General features: G+C 39.0%; 2 protein-coding genes and 1 long non-coding RNA gene across 4 annotated transcripts in view; 2 read left to right on the top strand and 1 right to left on the bottom strand.

The window, feature by feature from the left end:
• Positions 1 to 12,706, top strand: part of CUNH7orf31 (chromosome unknown C7orf31 homolog) — a 36,920-nt gene extending 24,214 nt beyond the window's left edge. For both annotated transcript variants that reach the window (XM_010628253.1, XM_010628252.1), the window contains 3 exons: positions 6,366 to 6,540; positions 6,810 to 6,901; positions 11,673 to 12,706. In XM_010628253.1, coding sequence (XP_010626555.1) covers positions 6,366 to 6,540; positions 6,810 to 6,901; positions 11,673 to 12,494 — 1,089 coding nt within the window. In that variant the 3' untranslated portion in view covers positions 12,495 to 12,706. The remainder of the gene's footprint in view (positions 1 to 6,365; positions 6,541 to 6,809; positions 6,902 to 11,672) is intronic.
• The window catches only part of LOC104864959, a 98,663-nt gene extending 75,690 nt beyond the window's left edge, over positions 1 to 22,973 (bottom strand). Inside the window, exon 1 of the long non-coding RNA XR_004514762.1 lies at positions 22,867 to 22,973. This is a non-coding gene — a long non-coding RNA (uncharacterized LOC104864959). The remainder of the gene's footprint in view (positions 1 to 22,866) is intronic.
• A 62-nt stretch (positions 22,974 to 23,035) lies between these two features.
• On the top strand, positions 23,036 to 25,111 carry LOC104864952 (cytochrome c). The gene is made up of 3 exons (XM_010628249.3): positions 23,036 to 23,204; positions 24,216 to 24,392; positions 24,629 to 25,111. Exons 2-3 carry the CDS (start codon positions 24,224 to 24,226, stop codon positions 24,775 to 24,777), a joined length of 318 nt encoding a protein of 105 aa, XP_010626551.1. The 5' UTR covers positions 23,036 to 23,204; positions 24,216 to 24,223; the 3' UTR covers positions 24,778 to 25,111.
• The last annotated feature ends 870 nt before the right edge of the window (positions 25,112 to 25,981 follow it).

Here is a 25,981-nt window from a genome sequence, read left to right as displayed (position 1 = left end):
CCTGGTTCCTCTGAATAGGTTTATACCAGTTCCCTTTCCTGGAATGCCTGTCTTCAGCTTGCTCATTCTCCAAGTTTGGCTGAACTCTTGTTTCTATTCTTTAGTAGTCAGAGAACCAAGTCAGAAGTCCTGCATTCTAGGCAGTGCTAGGTTACCATTTACTGACTCTGTAATACAGTTATAAGTATCTTGTTTCTCTTCTCTGAATTTTAGTTAAAAAAAAATCTGCTTAATTTCAGTAAATTTATCCTACAAATTTCATAAGCCCTGAGGATCATATGAAAGTTCTGAAAATTAGAGAACAGTACTGTAATTTTATATGTATGCTGTATATATGTATATACTGTGTTATATATACTGTAATTATATATGTGTAATTGTATATATACACATATATATGTAATTATATATGTGTACATATATATGTAATTATGTGTGTGTGTGTATGTGTATGTGTGTATGTATCAGGGATCAAACTCAGGATCTTACACTTGTGACATGGAACCGCTGAGCTAAATCCCCGGCCTTTACAGTCCTGTAATTTATAAGACATCATTATTATTCCAACAGAAGTGGTATCTCACACTTTCACTACACTTTTACAACCAGTAACTTGTCACATCTGTCTTATATTTCAACTAAATTACATGCTCTTTCAGGACAGACTTATTTTATATGCATGTCCCATGTCCCACACCATGCTTTGTATATACTTTTTTTTTTTTTTTTTTTTTTTTTTTTTTGTACCAGGGATGGAACTCGGGTCCTTGTGCTTGCAAAGTAGCAGAACCACTGAGCTACATCCCTGGTTCTTTTTTTTTTTTTTAATATATAAACATTTTTTAGTTCTTTGTCTTCTCTCTAATGTTTAATCTCACTTTCTTAGTCTGTTCTAACTGGACTTAATTTTCAAATTTTCATTCTTTTTTTTTTTCTCATCCTTAACTCTAATCAAGTTTTGCGCTTCCCTAGACAAAGAAATAAAAATAAAATTGATGGGCCGGGGACTTAGCTCAGTAGTTCCACCACCTGCCTTGCAAGCACAAGGGCCCGAGTTCAATCCCCAGTACCAAAAAAATAAAATTGGTACTGAGCTTTATTGGAAGTACCTTGTGGCTCACCTTTTTTAATTTCATTTATTTTGTAATCTTAAGGACAATGCCTTGTGCTTGTTCTCCATTTTCCTTTTACCCCTTAATTGGCTGAAATAATCAAAAGAGTTTTTAACTTTCTCTGCACTTGTTAAAAGAGAATTTTTTTTTCCAAAATAGAATCTAAGCCATGAGTGCCTTACCACTGAACTACCTCCTCAGCCCTTTTTATTTTTATTTTGAGACAGCGTCCCTTTGAGTTACCCAGGCAGGACTCAAACTCCCAGTCCTAGTATTGACCTCTCCTATTGCTAAGTAGTGGCTCTTAACCTTGGCTGCACTTTAGAATCACCTGGGGCACTTTTAGAAATCTCAGTTCCCCCGTGTACTCCATGTTCACTAACTCATTCTCTGACGGTGGGACTCAGAGTGAGAATGCAGGGACCGGAAACTCGTGTTTGTGGGCTAATAATCTCTCACCTTGTATAGCCCGGGGAGGAGGAAGGACACCAATTCTGTAACCTGATAAGTATTTCCTAACCAGTGTCACGTACCATAACAAACTCTAGAAACTGTATTTTAGTTATTTTTCATCCAAGCCAATAAGAAAGTGTATGAACATAATAATAAATCAATTTTAAAGTGGCTCAGCTTTCTGGCTGTAAAACTTACTGCTCTATGACCTGGGCAATATACTTAATCGTTTAATATCTATTTCCTAATAGATAAAGCAGGAGTAATAATAAAGTCAACCTGTTAGGATTGTCCTGAGGATGAAATGTATATAAAAGCTCCTAGCACCCTACTAGTACATAGTGAGTACATATTAAATCAATCTTATTATTCAGTATATTGTCAGTATTATTTATTCATTTATTCCAATGGTTATAATACTTAGTTTACCTAGCAACAATAAGAAATAGGATAATCTTATAAAGGAGACTATTCAAATAAGAAGTCTTAATTTTAAGAGACTATTTTATAGGCCATCTTGCCATCATCTTTTCCTATTATCACTGTATGAAGCGTGTGCCTCAGGATTCATTGAGCTCTAGGTACCTCTCTTCTATCCTGACCCCAGATCTGCCCTATGTTCTGTCTTTTGGCCTCACCCAGTTTTCCCTACCAGAGTTGTTACTGATCATTGCACTCCTCCCTCTAACCAGAACCTCTACTGCCACCTCTCTCTGCCCGCTGAGATCTCTTGTCACTAACCATTTCCAGCCATTACCAACTCGACCATCCATGCCTTTTCTTGCTTTTACAATTGGAAAACATAAACACATGTTAATATTCAATTCTTCTGGGATGTTCATGTCATTGTTCAAGAAGCTGACAACTTTAGTACTTTCTATTTATCAAGAACAGAGGTATCAAGTCTTGGTTGTGTATATGTAGTCATTAGAATGAAATTTACCTTGTAATCATCTTTGGAGTAAGGAGGTATAATCACAGAGGTGTCATAAACTTTCCTAAGAGACTATTTGAAATGTTTTATCAAAACTTATCTGAACCTACTTATTGACAGTCACTATAACCATTTTTTTTAAACCTCAATATTTAGATAGACCCTTGCCTTCCCCCTAAAGGAGAGTTCATTTGTTGTTTGTTTCTTTGTTTTGAGACAGGGTCTCACTGTGTAGTTGAGACTGATCTGGAACTCACTTTGTAGCTCAGGCTGGTCTCGAACTCACAGTCATCCTCCTGCCTCAGCCTCCCGAGTGCTGGGATTACAGGTGTGCACCACCATGCCTGGCAGAGAGTTCATTTGTATTACCCAACAAAAGAGCTGATCTGACTGCCTCAATTCAATCTAAAATACCCATTACTCTTCCAAAATCCTCATCCCTGGGAGACAGTTGTTTCTCCACAGCACCCATAATCCAAACTCATCCTCAAATAGCAATAATGGATTTGAAGGCATGTAGGTGCCTCTTTTGGAAAAGCATCATCAAATAACTGGATACCCATAAATGGACCTCTCCATTGCTGCCAATGTCCTGTGCCCCACCTCCCACCTCCTTAGCCTAGAAACATTCAGGGAATCCAGAATGAAAAACAAAATGGCACATTCATTATCCCCACTACCCATGCATCCTGTCTCGTGACTCACAGTCTCACATTTCCCTGTTCCATCTTAGTAGTGCACTTCTCCAGCCCTGCACCCTCTTCACACACACACACACACACACACGCAATCCTGACTAGACACCAAAAAAAAAAATCACTGTGCCAGTCTCTTATTTGATCCCTCTGTCACTGCCTCTCTATCCCATATATAAATGAACAATGTTCCTAATCATAACTTTTTAGTGTAAAAATGGTGTTAATACACTAGATGAAATACCAGTGTTAATACAATTAAATGAAATACTACCAAATGAGGAACCATTATCCTCAAATGCTAAAATCTGTCCAAAGGGCAACATGGTTTCCATCATAAACCTATTCTTGCTCCTTATTAATCCTAAGTCTCATCATTCAAAATTAGAAACAAAAAAACTATTTAAATTTTTATTTAATATATTATAACTAATATGATTTTCTGATATTTTAATAGCAGTTTATGGCATTTTGGTGCCTAGCACAAAGCCCTTGAAATGTTGCACAAAGTTTTGCATGTAGCAGGTATTCAGTAAATGTTCATTAAATGTTAGAACTGTATTTCATGGGCTATATTGGAAATGTAACCACAATTTATGTAGTATTATTCCTCTAAAAATGTATTATTCCAAACAAAAATAAAAACTAATATCACTCCTTAATAAACCAAAGTATCCTCCTAGAAACTGAAGAGCCAGAGCTAGAATTCCTTTCTGCCTGGAGACTCACCTTCCATATCAGATATAAACTTTCCCCTGGGCACCGTAAGCTTTATCGATAAAAACTTACTGCATGCATGATTGCCATCAGCTCCTTCCTCACCATCCTCACAGAATAACATCACCTTAATGAATTAAAAATTAACCAGCTCTCCACTTTCATATGTATGCTGGCTCATTTAAACCCCTTCCCAAGACACTGTATGCTACACTCAATTTCATGTTTCCTATCTGTCTCAAACCCTAGACTGTATTTCAGTGGCTCACTGCTCTCAAGTCCAACCATTATTTGAAAAAAAGTCCTTATTTATTTCTGTAAGCTGATTCTGTGCCATGGCCTGCACAGCAAGGGTCTGGGGCCTGAGTAGGATGACCACAACCTAATATGAAGAAAACAAAAGAGAAAGTGGGACAGGGTGGGGCCTCTCCTCCTGCTGTGTGGAGAACACTGTGGCTGGGTATCACTTTGTTTAAAGCATGAGGAGGGAAAGAAAGTACAAAGAAAGAGATGGGGTAGGGTATCCTTGGTAAGTTGTTATTCTAATACATTCTGAAAATAATTGACTGGTAAGACTGGTGGGAACAGAGACATGCGAGCTTGCTGTTCCTAGGACCATGTCAACTAGGACTACAATAAACAGAGTACAAGGAACATTTCCTTGTACCCTGAACTATCTACTTTGGCAGAGTAAATTGAGGCACAAAGGGAGGGAAATCATGAAGAGCAGGAGGCAAGCAAAATGCCTCCTGATAGTGGCCCACTGCTGAGCCAGCTCCCAGAAGTTCTGTAAATAATTGAAAAGATAAGGGAAACAGAGACGGCTTTCTTTATCCCTGAATAAGCAAGTCATGTACTGTAGTTGCTAAAGGTTTGTAAAGGGAGTTACTTAGTACTTACTGAAACAGGTTTCCAACTGTCTTTTACCATGACACTATAGAAAATTGGGATCACTTTAACCTTTCAGGGGTGCTAGTAGCAGCATCTTCCTTAGCCCCAGGAACTTTATAAGCACCCCACACTTTAGAGGGCCCAGCTGTGGACTTTCTCTTGCTCTGTCCTTCCTGTGGGATAGGAAGTTTACAGGGTCAAGAGGATATGTCCTCTGGAGCTTGTGCTCCCTATATTCCACTCCAAACCACCTGATCTTAAAATACAAACTTTCCTGACCCTGTCCATCCTCCCAAGAGTTAACAGTGCTATGGTACACATCTCTGTGCCAAAGTTGTAGCCAGAGATGGCTGTTGGCTGGAAATGGGGCTGATAGAAAGATGGAGTCCAACAGGGCCGGGTATTTAGCTGAATGGTTCCACCACCTGCCTCACAAGCACAAGGTCCCCAGTTTGATAAAAAAAAAAAATGAAAAAATGCGAGCCAGCCAGTAGAAGAGAGCAGGAAAGGAGCTGAGGACAAGGGCAACATTTGGTTCTTCTGAGGCTATCATGTACCAGCACAGAACTCAAAGTGGTTCAAGGAGTCTAAACTTGACCCTAGTTTTCCAGATTATTACAAAGGTGTGTTGACAAAGGAGAGTGGAATGTATCTTATCAGTTTGCTTTATTTAAATTAAACTACTTAAGACGAATGGAATATAGCATTACATTTACAGTTTATCCCTAGGCCCTACAAATATTAAGGGTAGGCTTGGCTGTGAGGGCAACAAGTAACATAACGTTAAAAAAAAAGTTAGTTCCATACCGTCTGTCACCACCCACACCTCTACCCCTGCTGTTCCTTCAGTCTCCACATCTCTGCATTGTCATTCAAGGACCAGTTCCTGCAGTATTAACATAACTTGGCCTATTACCTCTAGTTACTAGCCAATATGCTTCTGAATGGCAGAATTCGTTTCTGACCCACCCTTTATTTCTGCCCTGTCCACCCTATACAGGTGCTTAGTAAATATACTATCATCTATCAGAAAAGGCAGATTTCTAAGTAACTAGACAATGCAGTGAAACTCATTCATTCATTCATGTTTACACACATTCACAAAGCAAAACTCCATAGTTACATCTGAAGGATGAAAATTGAATTTGAGTGACTTAACCTGCATCAGAAGGTTGTAAGCATCCTATGGTTTCATTTCAGGCAGGGAAGAAAAACAGAAAGCACACAGTTTTGGCTAAAAGAAAGCTACGAGCACCTCAGCACCCACTGTATCTCTAATGAAATTTGTACTGAAGGCAACAGTATCCAGGGACATTTCTCCAATATAAATTATCAGAGGCTTTTAGAAAAGACTTTATCATTTCTTTGATAAAATATTATAAGTAATTCTAAATATGGCTCCAGTGAATAGCCACTATGCTCAGCTTGAATATTAGTAATTAATGAAGGGAAAAACTGACTTCAACCTGGACTTTCCTTTGCCCCCTTCCTGTTGAAACAGTCAGTCAGCCCCAACTCTATTAGTTAACATTAATGGAAATAATATTTATGTTTATATTCTAGTTTCCTAAATGTGCTGAGAAAAATAAGCCAGTGTTCTATCCAAAACCACCTAAAACCTTTGCTCCTAACACATCTTTAAACTCATGGGATGCTCTTAACTCTGCAAAAGAAGCCAACATACGAAGAAATCTTGAAAGGTCACACTGGATCACTTCGTACAGTCATGATTTTACAGGTATGTGTTCACATTAGTACAAGTAACAATGACAACAAAATTGAACTAGGTTACAAAGGATGAATGGTGTTATGAGCTTTCATCTACTATTTTCCCTGTGTATCAATCTGACTACTAATTCAAATAGGGGGGATGGTAAATTTGTCTTAAATGGTTAGCTAGGAGGTAGAGTTCATTTTCATTTTATTAGTCCTATCACAAGGTTTTTCCTATAAAAGATAATTAATCTTCATTTACTCTACCAAAATAATAAGACTGTTTCCATTAAGGTCTGGGACCCATGAACCCCCTTGAGCTGGATGATTACCATGAAAAGGAAGTAGCAGACTTAACACGACAGAGAGAATTTGACCCACTGCCTGTAAGTAATTGCAGTCAACTCTCAGTTAGCTATGGGGAGAGTACCCAAGTGTTGAGCTGCTTGGTTTGCCCACTTTTTATTTATATCATGGGTATTAAGGGCCAGTCTAGCAAAGAGAAAATTAACTCATTTTAGAGTCTAATTCTGAACTTAATACTCATCTTCACTGTTTAAAAAAAGTTTCTTTTTCACAGTGAGGTTTTTAAACAGACTTTCTATTATGCTACTGTTGCTAACTTACAAAGAAATTGGTTTACAAAAGAATGGAGCTTAACTAATAATATAATGAGATTCTTAATAAATTCTGGATCTTTGCATGTTTGCATATCATATACATTTCATTGATTTTTGAAGACACAAAGATTTCTTCCTAATATTCACAATAATTGAGTTGGCTGAATTACAATCAAAAGCCAATAACCATATGCACACCTAGTGATGATCTTTCCTAAATTGAAGTAATGATATCAGGTTCTCACCAATAAAGGGCCAAATTTATCACTTATGAAAAAACAATAAAAAGTCAATAAATTCTATTCCTATATGAATAGAGATTTCTTTTTTTTTTTTTTTTTTTTTTGGTTTTTTGAGACAGGGTCTCACTATGTAGTTGAGACTGACCTAGAACTCACTATGTAGCACAAGCTGGTCTCAAACTCACAGCAATCCTCCTGTCTCAGCCTCCCGAGTACTGGGATTACAGGTGTGCGCTACCACACCCAGTTGAATAGAGACTTCTTAATTGATTATGTGAAATGGCCTGGAAAAAATTATCAGTCCCTTTCAAAACAGAAGGTATAACCTGTTAGCTTAATTATGAAAATGAAATGAAATGACCTAATAGTATGTATATATGTTGTTTTATGTAAGGCCTAAATCTTATCCTCTACAACTAAAAATTTTGAAAACCAAGTTAATAGTTTCAAAAGATATAAATTATGAAAAGACACATAATAGACAACTGCAAATTTATTTTAATATAAACTATTTTGAATGGAAACAAAGCTTTTGTATATAAGGAGGGAGAAGGGGTTAAGGAGAGGGGAGCAATGGGAAAAAGGGAAGGGGCAGGATATATCATGCATAGTTGCAAAATCCGTATAAGTGTTATCATTGTGTATATCTAAAATGTACCAATAAATGTTTTGATTCCAAAAAACAATGAACTCTTGATTTTACATTAACTTCAGCATCTTCTACAGTATGACATAAAATCATAATACCAGGAGGGACGGAGATGAAGTTCAGCAGCACTGCACCTGCCTTGCAAGTGCAATGTCCTGAGTTTGATCCCTGGTACCAAAAAAACAAAAAACAAAAAACACAATCATAATACCAGAAATGAGCCCATAGACTGTGCTGTATCATTCACTGTGGTGTTTTGAATTTTCACTTCAATGGATGTTCTCTGCTGCTAGGGATTATACACTCTGACACTGTCAGATGTGTTCAATAGCTATCCAAATTTCCACCTGACCCTGTAGAATCTAGCCCCTCAGCAAGCAGCTGTATCATTTTTACAGAGAGATACTTATACAGTTATACAAAAAATGCTTGTCAAACGTGATAAACACAAAATCATTATGCAAGCAAATTGATACATTTATTAATAACAAGATAAAATATACCTAAAAGTAGTTGGAAGTTTAAAAGTTTCCGTGAATCTTGCTGGTTCATGACTGAAGTATAACAACAGACTCTGGGAGAAACTATTTTAATGGTGATGAAAATACATATGAAATTTTTTTGTATATAATAAAATAAATGTTGTAAAAATGACTCCTTGCTACTATTAAAATATATATATATTCAGGGATCGAATACTGATATGATATTCTGATTTTGAAAACTGTTAAATTATATGGGTTTTTTTTGTTTTGTTTTGTTTTTTTGATACCAGGGATCGAACTCGGGTCCTCACACTTGCCAGGCAGGCACCAGAACCACTGAGCTAAATCCCCGGCCCTTGATTGATTTATTTATTTTTTTTTTTAATTGAGTTTATTGGTACATTTAGGGATACAGTACAGTTACATTCATTGTTGGGATCATGTACCTTTACATGGCAAGTCTTGATTCTCATTTTTTTCCCCTTACCTCTGCCCTCCCTTCACCCCCTCCTCCCCTCCCCATCTACAAACACTTTATTTTCATCTTTTCATTCTCTCACATTTTTTTCTTTTCCCTTTTTGTTCTTCCCCTACGTATCACACGATTTATTTTTTTTAATGACAAATTTTACAAAGCATTTCAGAAAGCTTGAGTTTTTCTTTTTCTTTTTCTTTTTTTTTTTTTAACAGTATATTGACTCCAATTTGATTAGCTGGGAGTTGTATAGTTTTGTTAGTGACTCAGTATAGAAATTTCCCCCTCTATGAACAGGTTAGATTCCAAAAAATATGATCCTAAATTCATTCATTTTTAAGTCCAAGTTAGTTATTGTTTTCTCACCACATTCATTTGTATTTTTTTTCCTATCAACTCCATCAATGTCAGTTTTATTTTTTCTTCAACATATTATTTTGTTTATTTGTTTGTTTTTGTTTTGTTTATAGTACCAGGGATCAAACTCAGGTCCTTGAGCTGGCAAGGCAGGTGGACAACATTATAACAATTTTCAAACACAGAAGAGTTTAATAAATTTAGAGTTACCACATATTCACTCACTACCTAGATTCTACCATTAATACACTATCATACTTGTTCTAGCACATAATTTATATATCTTTCCATATCTCTAACCATCCATCAATATACCTTATTTTTATAGTAAATTACGGAGAGTAGCATAATTCACTCTTAAGCATTTGACATCCATGTTTTTGTTTTTGGGTGCCAGGAATCAAACTCAGGATCTTGTACTTGTGAGGCAGGTGGTAGAACCACTGAGCTAAATCCCAGGCCCAACATCCATATTGTTAACTAGAGGTCAAAATTTTTTGCAGTTCTTTTGCTTTTAAGGTAAAATACACATTCATTGAAATTGTATAAACCTTAAATGTACATTTGCTGAATTTTGACAAATACACATACATTTGTAACCCAAATATCATAATATATAATGCTATCATCGCTCCAGAAAGTTCCTTCATGCCCTTCCCAGCCAGGCCCACCCTCTTCCTCCTGATCCAGACATATCTCTATTAATATCACTTTGAATATAGTTTTGCAGTTTTCAGACATGATTGAGTTCATAATGTTTATAAAACATGTCAAGCTAGGCATGATGGTACATGCCTGCAATCCCAGCACCCAAAAGGCTGAGGCAGGAGGATCGCCACCAGTTTGAAGCCAGCCTGGGCTATATAGTGAGTTCAAGACTAACCTGAACTGCATAGCAAGATCCTGTCCCAATCAATCAATCAGTCAATCAGTAAATTCAAAAAGAAGCACAGGCATAGCATTTGTGCCACATCTCAAAATAAGCATGGTGTGCCTGCCTTGCAAGTGCATCGTCCTGAGTTCGTCTTAGTACCAGAAAAAAAAAAAATTAAAATAAGCATCCTGAGTTCAAGCCTTGGTACTGAAAAAACAAGAATTAAAATAAGCGTGGATAGGGGCTGGAAGAGTAGCTCAGTGGTACAGTATATACTTATCATGCACAAAACTCTGGGTTCAATTCCCAACACCAAAAAATAAATAAAAAGCACAGTCATAAAACCTCAGACTAGCGCTTCTCAATATATATAGAGCATGTCATTGGTCTTAGCAGAACCTGAGATGCTTGTTTAAAATGCAGATTCTTGCCAGGTATGGTGGCGTGAGCCTGTAGTCCCAGCACTTGGGAGTCTGAGGCAGGAGGATCGCCATGAGTTTAAGACCAGCCTGGGCTACATAGTGAGTTCAAGGCCTGCCTGAACTACATAGCAAGACCTTGTCTCAGAAGAACAACAAACAGCAGGGTATGGTGGCACACACCTGTAATCCCAGCCCTCAGGAGGCTGAGGCAGGAGGATCCCGGTGAGCTCAAGACCAGCCTGGGCTACATAATGAGTTCCAGGTCAGTCTCAACTACATAGTGAGACCCTGTCTCAAAACACACAAAAATAAATAAATAAATAAAAGGAAAAGGAAAATAATTAAAATGCAGATTATTGAGTTGAGAGAATAGCTCAATGATACAGTGCATACTTCACATACACAAGGCTTTGGTTCAATCCTCAGCACCAAAAAGAAAAAGGAAATACAAGGGCAGGGATTTGGCTCAGTGGTTCCACCGCCTGACTCACAAGCACGAGGGCCAGAGTTCAATCCCTGTACCTGCCCCACCAAAAAAAAAAGGAAAAGGAAATACGGATTTCTGAACCTCATTGCAGACCTTCTTTATCAGTCTTAGAAAGTCAAGCTTAGGAATTTCACTCTCTCCCAACTCTGAAGGTGATTCTGATTGAACCACTGCTAATTCCCTCTATTGGTGATGCTTAGATACTTCTTTCCACTAATTCTTTTTTATGTATATTTAATGTATTTTTATGTATTTGTAAGTTTGAAAGCAAAGAGTTCTCATATAGAAGAGCTTATCACCAAATAAAAAACATGACTTTTGCATATTATCTAAAGCCAGTAAAGGATAAAAATATGTTTATTTGGGCACAAATTTCAGTGTCTCTAAATAATTATCAAACAACCTTGTAATATGCATTTCCTATGCCCATCTCATTTTTACTGAGTGAAAGTGGGTATGGCTGTTGACCTGTCATTTGTAGCAATATCTTTATAATGGCCTGTTTATTAATCAAATGATTTTATCCTTTTTATTCCACTATTACAGCAAGAAAAATTTCATCCTGTCTTTAAGCCTTCCAGACCCTTGGAAGGGAGAATTGCCCGACTTAATCAGAACCGACGTCCTCTGGAGGCTACTGTCCATCAAAGACCAGCTTCCTGTCCAGACTGTACTCCTAGAGTTTTGTGTGCTTTCCATACCTTTGTACCCAGTTCTACAGAAATGCTGGCACTAAGCAATAACACAACATCTGGTGTGACCCGTAGAAACCAGGATATTGAAGAGAAGATTAAGGAAGAACAAAGCTTGCTGTCTACCTATACACTACCATCCGGTAACTCAACAAAAGATCTGACTAGCATTTATGACATAAAACCATTTCCAAAAATCACAGATACTCAAAAGACAGAAGATTTGTATTGGAGGCAGCTGTCATTAAAACACCCACCCATACATTACTGTAAATCAAATGATTACATTAACTATGAACATTTTAAGTCTAGTCTACATGATCCATATACTATATGGCAAAACTCTGGTAACCTTAGTAAGCCTAGTATTTTACAAAATGTGCCAGACATGGAAGCTTGCCCTTTAGCACATCTTTTAAGTACACCAAAAGAACAGCTGGGCATGAACATAGAAAGCGATGAAGAAACAAGTCCTGTTTGGGGTTGGATTCCCAGAGCTGGAGTTGCCAAGCCTCACACCAACTCGCTGGATCTTAAGAATTCTTTTTCAAGATCTGGTGCACAAAAACGTTTTCATAATTCAATTCTAGAAGACCATAAAGACCTCAGAGATAAACTGCATTCAGGGAGGAAGCACCAATTCTATGGCCATAATTCCTATTATTTCTATAATTGAGACATTCCTTCTCTTCAAAACCCAGCCTCTTAGAAGAAAACAATATAACAATTTTCTTCATTTTTCTGGGTACTATGTCTAGATTAAGCCATAATGACCTTGTTAATGAGGTTTATGTTTTTAGGAATTTAAGTTAGATCTGGTCAGAAGAACCCAAAAAAAGTGATGTTCTGACTTCTCAAACAGTTGAACAATTTGTCAATAAATATTATAAACAGAAAATGTTAGTCTTTCATTTTCAAATTATACTGTAAAGAAATTTTCAAAAATTACGGAAAAATCTGTAAGTTTACATCATTATAAAAAATGAAAATGTGCAAAAATTTAAATGCTCAAGGATTAACAAATGACTCTACAACCCATAGAATCTTACTAAAATATACAAGTGAGTACTGTCCCTTTACATAAATGTATTTGGAAAGCGTTCACCAAGAATTTAGCCTGAAAACATAATTAGAAAATATGAACCTCAAATCCCCAATTAACTGAAGACGGACATCTCTACAAACTATTACCTTGATAAAGTAAATATGTGGACCTTGCTCATTTATGTAAAGAGGTGGACAAAATACATCAATAGAAGAGATGAAATTCAAAAGGGTCTGCATGTACACATAACAAGTTAGAAATGTTTCTCTCCCTTTAACCTTCTGATGGAAACAACTATTTCTTTTAAGCAGATAAAATTATTGTGAAGAGCTAGTAATGTCTTTAGTTACTGATGATTTCTAATTGTGGCAAGAAAGGAAGGCCTGGTATTAATTATTTCTAGAGCCCAGCATCATCATTTTTAGAAAGTGTTCACCAAGAGTTTAGCTAACCCTCATATGCAAGTCAATGTAATGTACCAAAAGGTACATTTTAAACATAGGCCATCTTGTATAAATCTCCTTATTTCAGTTTTTTTCATGACCAACATATCATTCCTTCTGGGCTAGGGCCAGTGATTTAGCTCAGTGGTGCCATGCCTGCCTGGCAAGCACCAAGATCCTGAGTTCAATCCCTGGTACCAGAATAAATAAATAAATAAATAAATAAATAAATAAATAACTATTCTGGGCTAAAATCTTTAAAAAACTTTTTTCAAGCTGCATCTATATTACACTAGTTAGGGATTATGGGAGGCAAAAATGTACATAGTGAAATAATATTGAACAAAATGAGGTAACAGTCAATCACAGTTCTCCATAACTTAATTTCTAATACAGAGTTGGGGGTGTAGCTCAGTATTAGGGTCCTTACCTAGCATGCATGAAGCCCTGGCTGCCATCCCCATTACCCCACACACACACAAAGTATAGTGTAATGTAATTGGGAATGTCCTAGGTGAGAGAAATCACTATACAGATTTCTTAAACTAATTTGATCCTTTTATCATAGAACATAAACCTGAACTGGGATTCCAAAGAACAAACTGGAAAATGCAACTCTGCAGTAAAGCAACTTGGAGCCTTAATTGCATATTTTCCTTTGGGTTGCATAGTGTAAAATTGCATTCTAACTAGAGATGTTCACTTGGCCCATTTCCAAGAGAGGATGGTCCCACTCTCTTCAACTCCACAGAGGAAGTCAATCCTACTCTTAACTGCTGATTGTTAAGAGTAGTGGACCTGACCTTAGTTGGTGATAGAGAATATAATTCTATACTCAAAGTATGCTCATCAAAAGCCAAGGTTGAAACCAGGTGGGGTAGTGCACACCTGTAATCCAGCACTTGGGAGGCTGAGGCAGGAGGATCGCTGCGAGTTCGGAGACTAGCCTGGGCTACATAGTGAGTTCCAAGTCAGTCTCAACTACATAGTGAGACCCTGTCTCAAAAAACCAAAGGCAGGGGGAGCCAAGGTTGAAAAATCTTAACACAGACTTCCAGGTCAAGGTATATTAAATCCATGTTCCATGCATCTAATTTATTTATTCTTTTTTAAAACACACACCACACACATTAAAACTACAGTGAGGTTAACTGTTACTATGTTTAATTGTATTTTGTTTTATCCTATATGCAAGGACATAAACCAATCCTGGCAGGTGGGGTCAGATATGTGCTAAAACATCAGGTATGTTTCAGAAAGAAGACAGCTGAAAGATTCTAACTGGCTCAACATACTGAAACCCTAGAACAGAAATGAGGGAGAGAGCCCGAGTTACACAAAAGAGTCCTCCAAAGGCTCAAGATCTCAGTGCCAGGAGCTTTTGAGTTTGACAGCAAGGCATGGTTGGAGCTTAGGGTGGGTGCTAAATAAGGCAATTGGGTGAAAGCACAGACAAATTTGGCTGCCTAGGTCCTCTCCCCCCACCATACTTCTCACCCTCCACCCCAAGATGCTAAGCAACTGCCCCTCCTGGCCCTGATAGAAGTCCAGAGGGTTATATTCTGAAAAAAGATAAAAACAGGATTTCTGGCAGGAAGAACACCAGGCATAGTTGATGACTGGGTACTTGTTGTGAAAATGAGAAATAAGCGATCGTGCCAATCGAGAGTTTTAATTGCTTACTTGCTTTTTTTTTTTGGTATCGGGGATCAAACTCAGGACTTGTGCTTGCAAGGCAAGCAGCAGCACCACTGAGCTAAACCCCTAGCCCTTAATTGCATATTAAACAGACCCACAAACTATTTCACTGGGGTGGGGAGCTAAGTGGCTATTTAGAGATGTGAGCAAGGTTAGGGAAACCTCCAGGGGACAGTAAGGCACCCACAAACTAGCAAAGAGGAGAAGCATTAACCGCTCTCAACCCCTTAATGGTCTAGTCCAACCAGAAGACCAGGAGCAAGGAGGCCCACACGATGCAGTCCTTAGAGGCCAGTGGGGTAAGGCAAAGAAGGGTAGGAAGTGGACATAGGTGGTAAAAAAAGGAAACCAGCTCTGCGATCCATACTGACTTCTGGGTGCAAAAGCTGCAGCCCCCTTAACCACTCTTCTGCCAGAAAACTAACAGATCTTTATACTCTTTTGGAAATAGCGTTCCCAGCTGAGGTTAAACAACATTTATCCAGCTTGTTTCAACTTTCAGATTAGAGTCCTTTTTCTATCTTGTAACATCTTTCACACTTTTGTCTTTTTCTTTTTTTTAATTTTTGCTGATTAAAATGGTCCCCATATTCAGAGTTGAACCGTTCAAAAGCACAAAAAGTCTGTGATGTGCCTTACAGATAAAATACATATTCAATATTCTTTGTTCAGGCACAAGTTATAGAATACTTGGCCATAAGTTCAATATTAAAAATATTTTAAAATATTAAAATTATTTAAAATATATTAAAATTATTTAAAATATATTAAAATATATCTTAAAACATTAAAATATATCCAGAAAAAGAGGCAGTTCACTGATCCATATGTGGTCCACTCCAGAAAGTACTAAAGTAACATCTATAGGTTGTAAGTATAGCAAAACATGAGCAGAACCTGTATGCTTATGGCTATGTAACACTGATGAAAGAAATCAAAGATATAAACTGAGAGATGTCAGGAGCCATCTTACATAATTTTGGGGAAATGTAATTTCATAATTGAATTATGATTAGGACTATCTAAGGTCCAGTGTCACCTTTCCCACACAAAACATAACTGTTTTGCCTCCGGTCACAGCTCAGGCCTCAATGGTCCTGTGATGCTGTGACACTCAAGGGCAATAGTACATCAGCTTGCCGGAGGTGGTGGCGCGCGCCTGTAATCCCAGCACTCGGGAGGCTGAGGCAGGAGGATCACTGTGAGTTCGAGACCAGCCTGAGCTACATAGTGAGTTCCAGATCAGTCTCAACTACATAGTGAGACCCTGTCTCAAAAAACAAACATACAAAAAAGTACATCAGCTAAAGCTATTCAGATTCTAGAGAACCAAGTAGTAATGGGGGAGGTTTCACCTGGGGGAAGGACAACTTCTACATTAGCATTCTATCTCATCCCATCTACTAATGCAAGAATGTTCTCCTTACCACACTCATCAACATAAAATCCTCATTGACCTAAGATCCTCATCAACCTGAGATCCTCAGCAACATAGGATTACCATGCACTTTAAATCACCTGATACTCCCTCTGATTATTGTGTGCACACATAAATAATGACTAGCCTAGCTTGGAGTGCCTTTGTCTTTGCCCACTCTGAGGCACTGACCTCCCAGCCCCTCACGTACTATGAAATTATGCAAGTCTCTATTGTCTTTCTTTCTTTAACCCTCACTGTCTCCCTTTCTAGACAGGTGAATGGTTGACTGCCCTCCAACAGAGAGACACACTGTCACTAGATAGAGTTTGAGGAGATCCTCTGCTCAGCCTATGCAGGTCTTCCTCCCACCTCCTACCTGGTACTGGGGATTGAACATAGGGATTTACACATACTAGGCAAGTGCTCTAACACTGAGCCACATCCTCGGCCCCCAGGCAAGTCCTTGACATCTCAGGATGCATTAGTGAGAGGCATAGGCTGATTTAATAGGCAGTCTTAGAAAGTAAGAGAAAATGGGCCAGCTAGTTGGGAGGCTGAGACAGGAAGACTACAAGTTCAAGGCCAGCCTGGGAAATTTGGAGAGCTCCTGTCTCAAAATAATATAAAAGCTGTGGAACGTATCTCAGTGGTGAGCATGATGCCCAGGGTTCAATACCCAGTACTACAAAGGGAGAGGGAGAGGGGGAGGGGAGGGGAGGGGAGGGAGATTGCAACTTGAAATTCTGTAGCTCTGCATTTCTTCCTTACATGTTGATAAAGCCATAGAGGGAGAGGCAGAGGGAGAGGCAGAGGCGAGGCGAGGCGAGGGAGGAGAGGCGAGGAGAAGAGAAGAGAAAAAATGTTAAGTCTTATCTCAAATTTAAGCCTTAATTTAACTAAACTACCTTTAGTTACCCACTGGGCATCATTAGACCCAAGTGAAGTCACTGTTTTTAGCAAAAATAGCTTTTAAATTCCTGGCTCTCTGAAGGAAAAAAAAAATCAAGCTTTCAATGAGTAACAGGTTAAAGACCTGTAAGTTTCATCCACTGTCCTTCTGCGCTCATCCTCAACCATTTTATTTTGCTCATATAGTTTATTTTTTGGAAATGTTATGGCAATGGCATCCTGTCTTTAATGATGCACCTGGTTTCTGAGGTCAATGAGATTTTGGAAGAGTGAGAAAGTAGGGACGAACACATTCCATGCTTTTAATGGGTAACAGGTTCTGAGTTAAGGTCCAGAAATGCACCTGCCCTTTGTTCTCATAATGATTTCTGGGTGTCTCAATACCATACTCATGGAATAGAAGACTAAACAACTTTCAAAAAAGATGTAAGTTCTTCTAGACTAATATATAGGTTTAATATAATTCCTGCCAAATCCCAGTGAGATTTTTTTGTACATATAGGCAAAACTCTTCTAAAATGTAAACAAAACAGGAACAGAACTTTAATAGCTAACGATTTTATGAAAAAGAATAAAGTGGGAGAAATCAATACTTGATTTCAATATGTATGACAGGGCCAAAGCAACAAGAATATGTGATGTTGGTGAGAGATAAACACACAGATCAATGAAACTGAACCCAGAAACAGACCTACACAAACATAAGCAAAGAACATTCACCTCATTCTCAATTTTACAAATGGGTCACAAACTAAAATGTAAAACTATGAAACTTTAGGAAAACAGAAAATCTTTGGGAATCTAAGGATAAATAAGTTATTAGATTTGATACCAAACATAAGATCCATAAAAGAAATTCATCAACTTGCCTCCCTGATTTTAATGGGGATTAAGAGAATCCCTGGCTGTCAAAGGTCCACCTGACTGTCAGAGACAAAGTAAAAACTGTTACTGTAGTAGGCAGCCACACAGGGCGGGAATCAGAGCCACTTCATCTGAAGGTTATTTGACAGTAGCTAAATGAATTGAAATAGCCGAGCAATGCACCAAGATCTATGTGGTCTGTATAATCAGAAAATCATTAGAGCTAAAAATGATCCAGGCTGAGTTATCCTCTTGCCAAAACTCAGACAAGAGTCAGGTCAAAATCCTTGAGCATGATTAATAAGAGAGAAACTGGGTGCATCAAGAAAATACCTTGCAATAACACCACAAATATCAATTCTAAATCTTTCACTTAGCCTTTCACAAACAGATCCAAGGTGTAACTATTCACTGAAGAAAGGAAGACACCTATTTCTTTCAAAATTATGAAGCATGGATTTTTAGCTAACACTAATCCCTTGAGGCCCAGAGGACCACTGTGATCCCGCACTCAGTGAAGGCTTTGGAGTCTCACCCAAATGTGCCTCTTAGTAAAGCCAATAGGGCCACAGATGTGTCGTGGTTATTTTCCCAATTCCTGAGAGTTTGATTAAAATAGATACACTCAGCAGTTGGAAGAACCTCCTCTATTTTGGCTCCCTAACCAATGAAGTAACAAAGGGTATAGTGGAAGTATCTTGAGCACCTTCTCTCAAATAAAAGAAATTCAAGAAAGGAAGGGAGTGAAGAAAGGATAGACTTGTTAATACCATCGTTGAAGATTTATTCCTGTCACATCCCTTTTAAATCACTCGTATGCCCCAGGCCTGGTGCTGCCGCTTGTAATCCCAGCACTCGGGAGGCTGAGGCAGGAGGATTGCTGTTTGAGACCAGCCTGGGCTATATAGTGAGTTTCAGGTCAGTCTTAACTACATAGTGAGACCCTGTTTGAAAAAAACAAACAAACAAAAAATCACTGGTATGGTCTATACAAAAAAGAAAAAAAAGAGATTTGAGAGAATCATTATGCATTATTTTAAATCTAATAAGGAGCTGATGTTACTTGAAACTGATATTCCCTCTGCAGTAACAGTACACTTTTTCTGTCTTCTGGAAGAATTTATTGAAGTTACTGGGCTTACATTCTTCTTAAATGTTTCATAAAATTATCCATTGGAGTCCCCTGGGCCCAGTATTTTCTTTGTGGAAAAGCGTAAGTTATGAATCTAATTCTTTAACATTATAGTATTATTCAAGTTTTCTCTTTATTCCTATGCCAGTTTCAGTAAATTATATTTTTATGAAATTTTTCATTTAATCTGAATTTTTCTATACAATAAGGCTTTTTAAATTAACAAATAAAATTTATATATTTACCATGTACAACATATCTTGAAATATATAAACTGTAAAACAGCTAATTCGAGGTAACATGAATTACTTCATACAGCTACTTTTATGATATGAACACTTAAAATCTATCTTACCATTTTTCAAGAACACAATAGATTGTTATGCTATAGTCAACATGTTGTAAAATCTCTTGAATGTATTCCTTTTAAGATTTTGTGTCCTTTGACCAACATTTCCCCAGCCCGTTAACCACCATTCCACTCTCTATTTCTATGAATTCTACCAGGCCTGCCCTGAAACCAAAGGAAAAAGCAAATAGGCTGCTTTTAGCAAGCAGCAGCAGCTTCTCAGTAAACAGGGAATATGGACTCAAAAGGAAGTCTACACCCCCCCCCACACACACACACCACATGTAAGTCCAGTAATAGTCTACACATCTGAGCAAACTGTCCTTGGGCATCCAAGTCATAAATATTTCACCCCAGATTCTTTAGCCCCTTCAATACCTATATAAGCTAATTCCTTCCCCAGCTAGCAGCCACTGTCTCTCTTCTAATGTCAGCCCATCCACACACAGATGTGATAAACTCAGCTTTTCCCAGCTAGCTGCTAGAATCTCCTGATTTTGGTCATCTTTGTTAACTGGAATAAACTTTCCTTTCAAAAGCCTGCTTTTCTATCTTTTTTTTTTTTTAACAAGGTCTTGCTATGTCATTCAGACTGGTTTGAACACATGGCAATCCTCCTGCCTCAGCCTGGCAATCCTCCTGCCTCAGCCTCCCAAGTTCTGGGATTACAGGCATGCACCACCATGCCCGGCTTCAAAAGCTTGTTTTGACAAGTGGATTCTTTATGACAAATTCAATTTTAGATTCTACATGAGGATTTGTCTTTCTGTGTCTGATTTACTTCATTTAACATAATATCCTTCAGGTTTAACCATAATGTTACAAATAAGAGGATTTCGTGCTTTCATGGCTGGATAGTATTCCACTGTGTATACATACCACATTCCTTTCATTTGTTCATCTGCTGATGGACACCTAACTTGATTCCCTATCTTGGCTATTGTGAATAATGCTGTAATGAACGTGGGAGTGCAGGTATCTCTTAAACATACTGGCTTCAATTCCTTTGGATATATACCCAGAAATGGAACAGTTTAACCATATGACAGCTCTATTTTAAGGAACCGCTGTATTGCTTCCCATACTGGCTGTGCTGATTTACATTCCCACCATATTCTTTCACGTTTGTTGTCTTTCATCTTTTTTTTTTTTTTTTTTTTTTTTTTTTTTGTACCGGGGATTGAACTCGGGTCCTTGCGCTTGTGCGCTTGCGAGGCAGGTGAAGCTAAATCCCCGGCCCTCTTTCATCTTTTTGATAAGAGCCATTCTAAGAGGTGCAAGGTAACACCTGAGTTTGTCTGTTTGTTCGTACTGAGGATCGAACTAGATCCTTGCCTTGCGTTTGCAAGGCAGGTGGAACCACTGAGCTAAATCAGCTAAATAGCTGAGTTTTTAATTTCCATTTCCCTGATGATTAATGATGTTGAGTATTTTTCATATATCTGTTGGACATTTGTACGTCTTGATGAATATTATTAGTTCTTTTGCCCATTTTAAAAATCAAGTTATTTATTTTACTATTGAGTTGTGTTCCTTATGTATTTTGGACAAAGCTACAGTCAACTAAAAAGATTTTAAGTATTATGCCTTAGGTAATATTGATCCCATGGGGAATCACGAGGTGGAACAAAACTATGATCAACCAATGAGATTTTAATAAATATGGTCGCTTAAGTAATATTGATTAAATGGGGGTCAAATGGGGAAGCTTGTCATGCAGCAATAAGCACAAAGAACTAGGATTTCCTGGAAGGAATGGGCTAGGGAGGTTTTGGTCCTCATCCAAGGTAATTGATACCTACTTAGAGCATCAGTCACTGCTGTTCTCGAGTATAGTTCTTTTTCTTGAAGCCTGGCCTTTACTGAATGAGCCTCAGGCCACAGTTGTCCGTGCTGAGGGCTCCAGACTTTGCTTTACTGCCCTGTATTTTCTAACTAGCTTAGCGAGCCACAGTGAGAGGCTTGATGGTCCACCCATGGATTTCACCATGGAGGATGGGGGAGATGTTCTGGAGTCAATCCCCTCCGGATAACCAAGAACAACTGTACTCTCTGGTAGGGTGATGGATGGTCTGGAGAATAAACCTAGGATCAGTCCATCGGAAGGGATCTAAGGCAAGTCAGGTCAACCTCCTAATATCTATCGCTTGAATTGGGAGTGGAAGAAAGGATGACAGAATGTGAGCTCCACCAAGGAGAATCCTCACTAATTTCCTCTGGATACCTGGCACCCAACATGTATTAAATAAACACTTGACTGAATGAACACAGCAGGGCTAGACAGAAAACTGGAAAGGAAATCAGGAATTGGAGGCTGAATCTGAGAGGCAAAGGAATCAGGAAGGTAACTCTCAGTGACAAAATCGAGCATGTCAGAAAGGTGAGCTAGTTTTGAAGTATAACTGGTAGCTATGCTAATGAAACCCGCATTTCTTTTTTTTTCTTTTTTTGAGACAGGGTCTCACTATGTAGTTGAGTCTGACCTGGAACTCATTATGCAACCCAGGCTGGTCTCGAACTCACAGCGATCCTTCTGCCTCAGTCTTCCGAATGCTGGGCTTACAGGCGTGCGACACCACACCCGGCTGAAACCTGCATTTCTAATGTGACCAGAAGGGGTGAAAATCCTCTAGATTTCCAAGAATTATCGAATCATCTAAAGCTATGTTTCTTCCTAAATGCATGCCTGTACGCCCTCCATGTTCTTTCTGCGCTCATGCAAGCAAGAGGGGGGACAAGGAATCCTAGCAGGAGGCAAGCCAGTAAAGGGCCAGAGCAACAATCCTGCGTCCGCAGTGAACGCAGCACCTTTCCCAGTTCAAGGGGAGAGCAGAAGAAACAGTGAAAGCCAAAGAGTGAGGTTACGAGCCCGTGTCCAACCCTGTGGACTACTGGTTTCAGGCTCTCCCATCGGTGTGCAGTTGCCACCAGCGGAGGGAGTACGACCGCGCCAGCTCACCGAATGTAGCCAGGAGACCTCAAAGTCAAAATTGGGGCAACTACCTTGAGCGGGACCCGAACAATGCCCTCAACACTCATTGCAGCACTGGGCCCAAAAGCCCTCATTTTAGCAGGAAGAAACCCCTACCCCCTCAGAAGCCTCCGCCCGCCTCCACTGCCACACACGCAAGCGCAAAGAAGCCGAAGGGTGATGTCATCCCTACCCCCTCATTCCCTGTCGCACTTACACGTAGTAAATCCAACGCCTATCGAAAGGGCCGGGCCAGAGAGGCTTTGGGAGAAAGGACACTCTGGAGCGCAACGTAGTCTGCTAGTTGATATGCGCGCGCAGCTCGCTGGCGCGGGTTCTGACTACCACAGCCAATGAGGCGCGAAAACGTCATCACGCTTAGCCGAACGTGGGGCAGTTTGAAGGTGGAGCGAGTGTGGTTGCACCAACACCGGTACTTAGCCTCGGACCCGCGTGTCCTTGGGCTAGAGAGCTGCAGGTCTGTCCTCTGAGTTGGAGCCTTCTCCGTGGTAACAACTACAGAGTAGTGAGCATCGGACGCGGAAGCCGCAGCAGGTACGAGCCGTGAGAGGGGGAGCCGTAAGGGGCGCGCGGGCCGCGTGAAGCGTGTGGGCAGTGTAAGGCCCGCGCCCGGGATCTTCGAGGGAAGGCTGCCAGGGCCGGTACGGCCGGGAGCAGAAGCCGGTTACCGGCCACCGGAACCAAATGGATTAGGACTTCAGGTGGAGCAGATCCCTAACTGGACAGAGGTGTGGACTAGGTCACGGATTGTATGCGGCTTAGTTGCAGAGCTGACAAAGACGCGGCTTCTGACCGTGCTCAAGCGGTTCATAGCCTTCCCAGATTGAAAGCTGCTGCTGCTTTAATAAGAGCTCAGTTTTTTATCCCCAATCTGTCTATTCTCTTGTTAATCGGTCAAGCATCCCGGAAGGGTGGAGTTCATTAATCTCCTTGAAACCGACCTGGATGGGTGACCTCGTGGTCTCTCCTGATCTCAGAGGTGGAATGTGTAAAACTCCCGTCCCAGCTCCACCTCTCAGTGACAGCATCGCGGGTTACTGTGACTTAAGCTGCACTTGTGACCTAAGGCTGAAACAGCCAAGACGGGGGGGGGGGCACTTTTGTTTTTTCAGAAGTGTCTTTAGATTGTAGCACAATTAAGTAAGCCATTTTAAAAGTTGGAATCGTAGTGGTTTTGGTTTAGTGTAATTGCAATTTAGTTCCATATTTATGACTCTTTGACCTTGAGCCCTCTTGAGCCCTTCATTTGAAATTGAAGTTTGATCTGGGTTCCCACTTAGCTTACTTAGGTTTTGAACTTCCTGCTATGAACGTAGGTAACGTTTAAGGAAAGTCCTAAGCAAAACAAGGGCCAGAATTTAGCTCAGTGGTTCCACCACCTGCGAAAGGTCCCGAGTTGATCCTAAGAGCCATGCTCAGCAAAACAAGATTCATCCATCCTGGTACTTAAAGTCATAGATAAGCAGTTAAGTGAGTTGGGTATCTTTGGTTTCCACTGTATTTGTTTCTTGAGGAAAAAATTACTGTTGGGTCTTTCGTTTTTAGATTTAAAAATGGGTGATGTTGAGAAAGGCAAGAAGATTTTCGTACAGAAGTGTGCCCAATGCCACTCTGTGGAGAAGGGAGGCAAGCACAAAACTGGCCCAAATCTCCATGGTCTATTTGGGCGGAAGACAGGTCAAGCTGTTGGATTCTCTTATACAGATGCCAATAAGAACAAAGGTGAGAGAACTGTTGTTGAATAATATAGCACAAAACTGCATGAATGAACCAGGCATGGCATCACATGCCTGTAATCCCAGCACTCGGGAGGCTGAGGCAGGAGAATTTGAGGCCAGCCTGAACTACCTAAGGAGACCATGTCTCAAAAAACCAAGGAAAAAAAATTGCATGAATGTAACCTATGGCAAACTTAACAGGCTGTAAAATACTTATCCAATGCATTCCTTTTTGTTTAGGCATCACCTGGGGAGAGGATACATTGATGGAGTACTTGGAGAATCCCAAGAAGTACATCCCTGGAACAAAAATGATCTTTGCTGGCATTAAGAAGAAGGGAGAAAGGGCAGACTTAATAGCTTATCTCAAAAAAGCTACTAATGAGTAATAGTCACTGCTTTATTTATTACAGAACAGAAATGTCTCATGGCTTTTTTATGTGTACCATAATTTAATAGATCTCATACACCAGAATTCAGATCATGAGTGGCTGACAGAATATTTTTGTTGGACAGTCCTGATTTAAGTAAAATTGGCTTACAGTTGGATAGTAATTCCAGTTCAGTAAATACTATCATTTTCCCTTTCTAAATATATGGTTGGATTTATTTAGTAATGTTCCCGACTTCTCACAAATATGGAGAATGTTATCTCAAAACCTACTGGAGGTTTGGTTTTATATTTAGATTTATATAACTGGTCATGTGAATGTGTTTAAATATCAGGGAAGTCCTTCACAGTCTCAGAACCAAGCAAGACTCTTGTTTCAATTTGTTTGTTAACCTGTAAAGGCAGTGGTTGAAGACAAGGAACATGTATATTTTTTATCTTGACTATGCCAATTTAATTAGAATTCCCTGTGTCTAACAACAGCTGCCTTTTACTTGCTGAAAGGCATTTTAGTGTGGGATATATATATATCTAAATAAAGAATATTTAACACTTCACATTTTATAGTTCTATAAGTTCAGATCCTTTTAAAAGTCAGCATGGTACAATAACAAGTTAGATTATATTTTTGAATTCTTTAAGTTGGACTAAGTTATTATTCAGAATAGAATTTAAACAGCTATTTAAAAACACAAACTTGAAACTACTGTTTTATGTGTGATTAGTAGTGGTGCTTTTTTGTCAGCTCATTAGAAGGATTAAAGTGGGGAAGGTACAATATCAGCACAAATTTGTGTGTGACCGTAACAATTAAAAACAAAATCAGATTGACTTTTCAGTTGTTCTTGATTTGATGACTTCATAGTAAAACTAATGATTAAAAAGGACAATAGGGCTAGGGATTTAGCTCAGTGGTTCTAATACCTGCCTTGCAAGTGCAAAGACCTGAGTTTGATCCCTGATACCGAAGGACAAAAAAAAAAGGACAATATCCCCAAATTGATAGAGCAATAATACTCATCTGTGTACAGATTCAAAAATTTATAATTTAACCCAGAAGTGATTAGCCCTTGCTAACTTTTGGCCATCATCAAACTGACAAATGTTGGTTAATTCACATCTAGGTGTTTCTTTCCTGAGACTTTAGATAGATTATATATAGAAAATATCCCTTTAAACCAGGTGTGGTGACACATGCCTGT

Source organism: Fukomys damarensis, unplaced genomic scaffold (assembly GCF_012274545.1).
Source record: "Fukomys damarensis isolate Sample0158 unplaced genomic scaffold, DMR_v1.0_HiC HiC_scaffold_4, whole genome shotgun sequence".
Classification (NCBI taxonomy): Eukaryota; Metazoa; Chordata; class Mammalia; order Rodentia; family Bathyergidae; genus Fukomys; species Fukomys damarensis.
The sequence above is the reverse complement of the archived record's forward strand: the minus strand, read 5'-3'. Positions and strand labels throughout refer to the sequence as shown.

Excerpts from the sequence above, each read along its gene's own strand:
- LOC104864952 (XM_010628249.3), top strand. The coding sequence starts at position 24,224 with ATGGGTGATGTTGAGAAAGGCAAGAAGATTTTCGTACAGAAGTGTGCC. Across the intron at positions 24,393-24,628 it reads AGATGCCAATAAGAACAAAG|GCATCACCTGGGGAGAGGAT; the intron begins GTGAGAGAACTG and ends CTTTTTGTTTAG.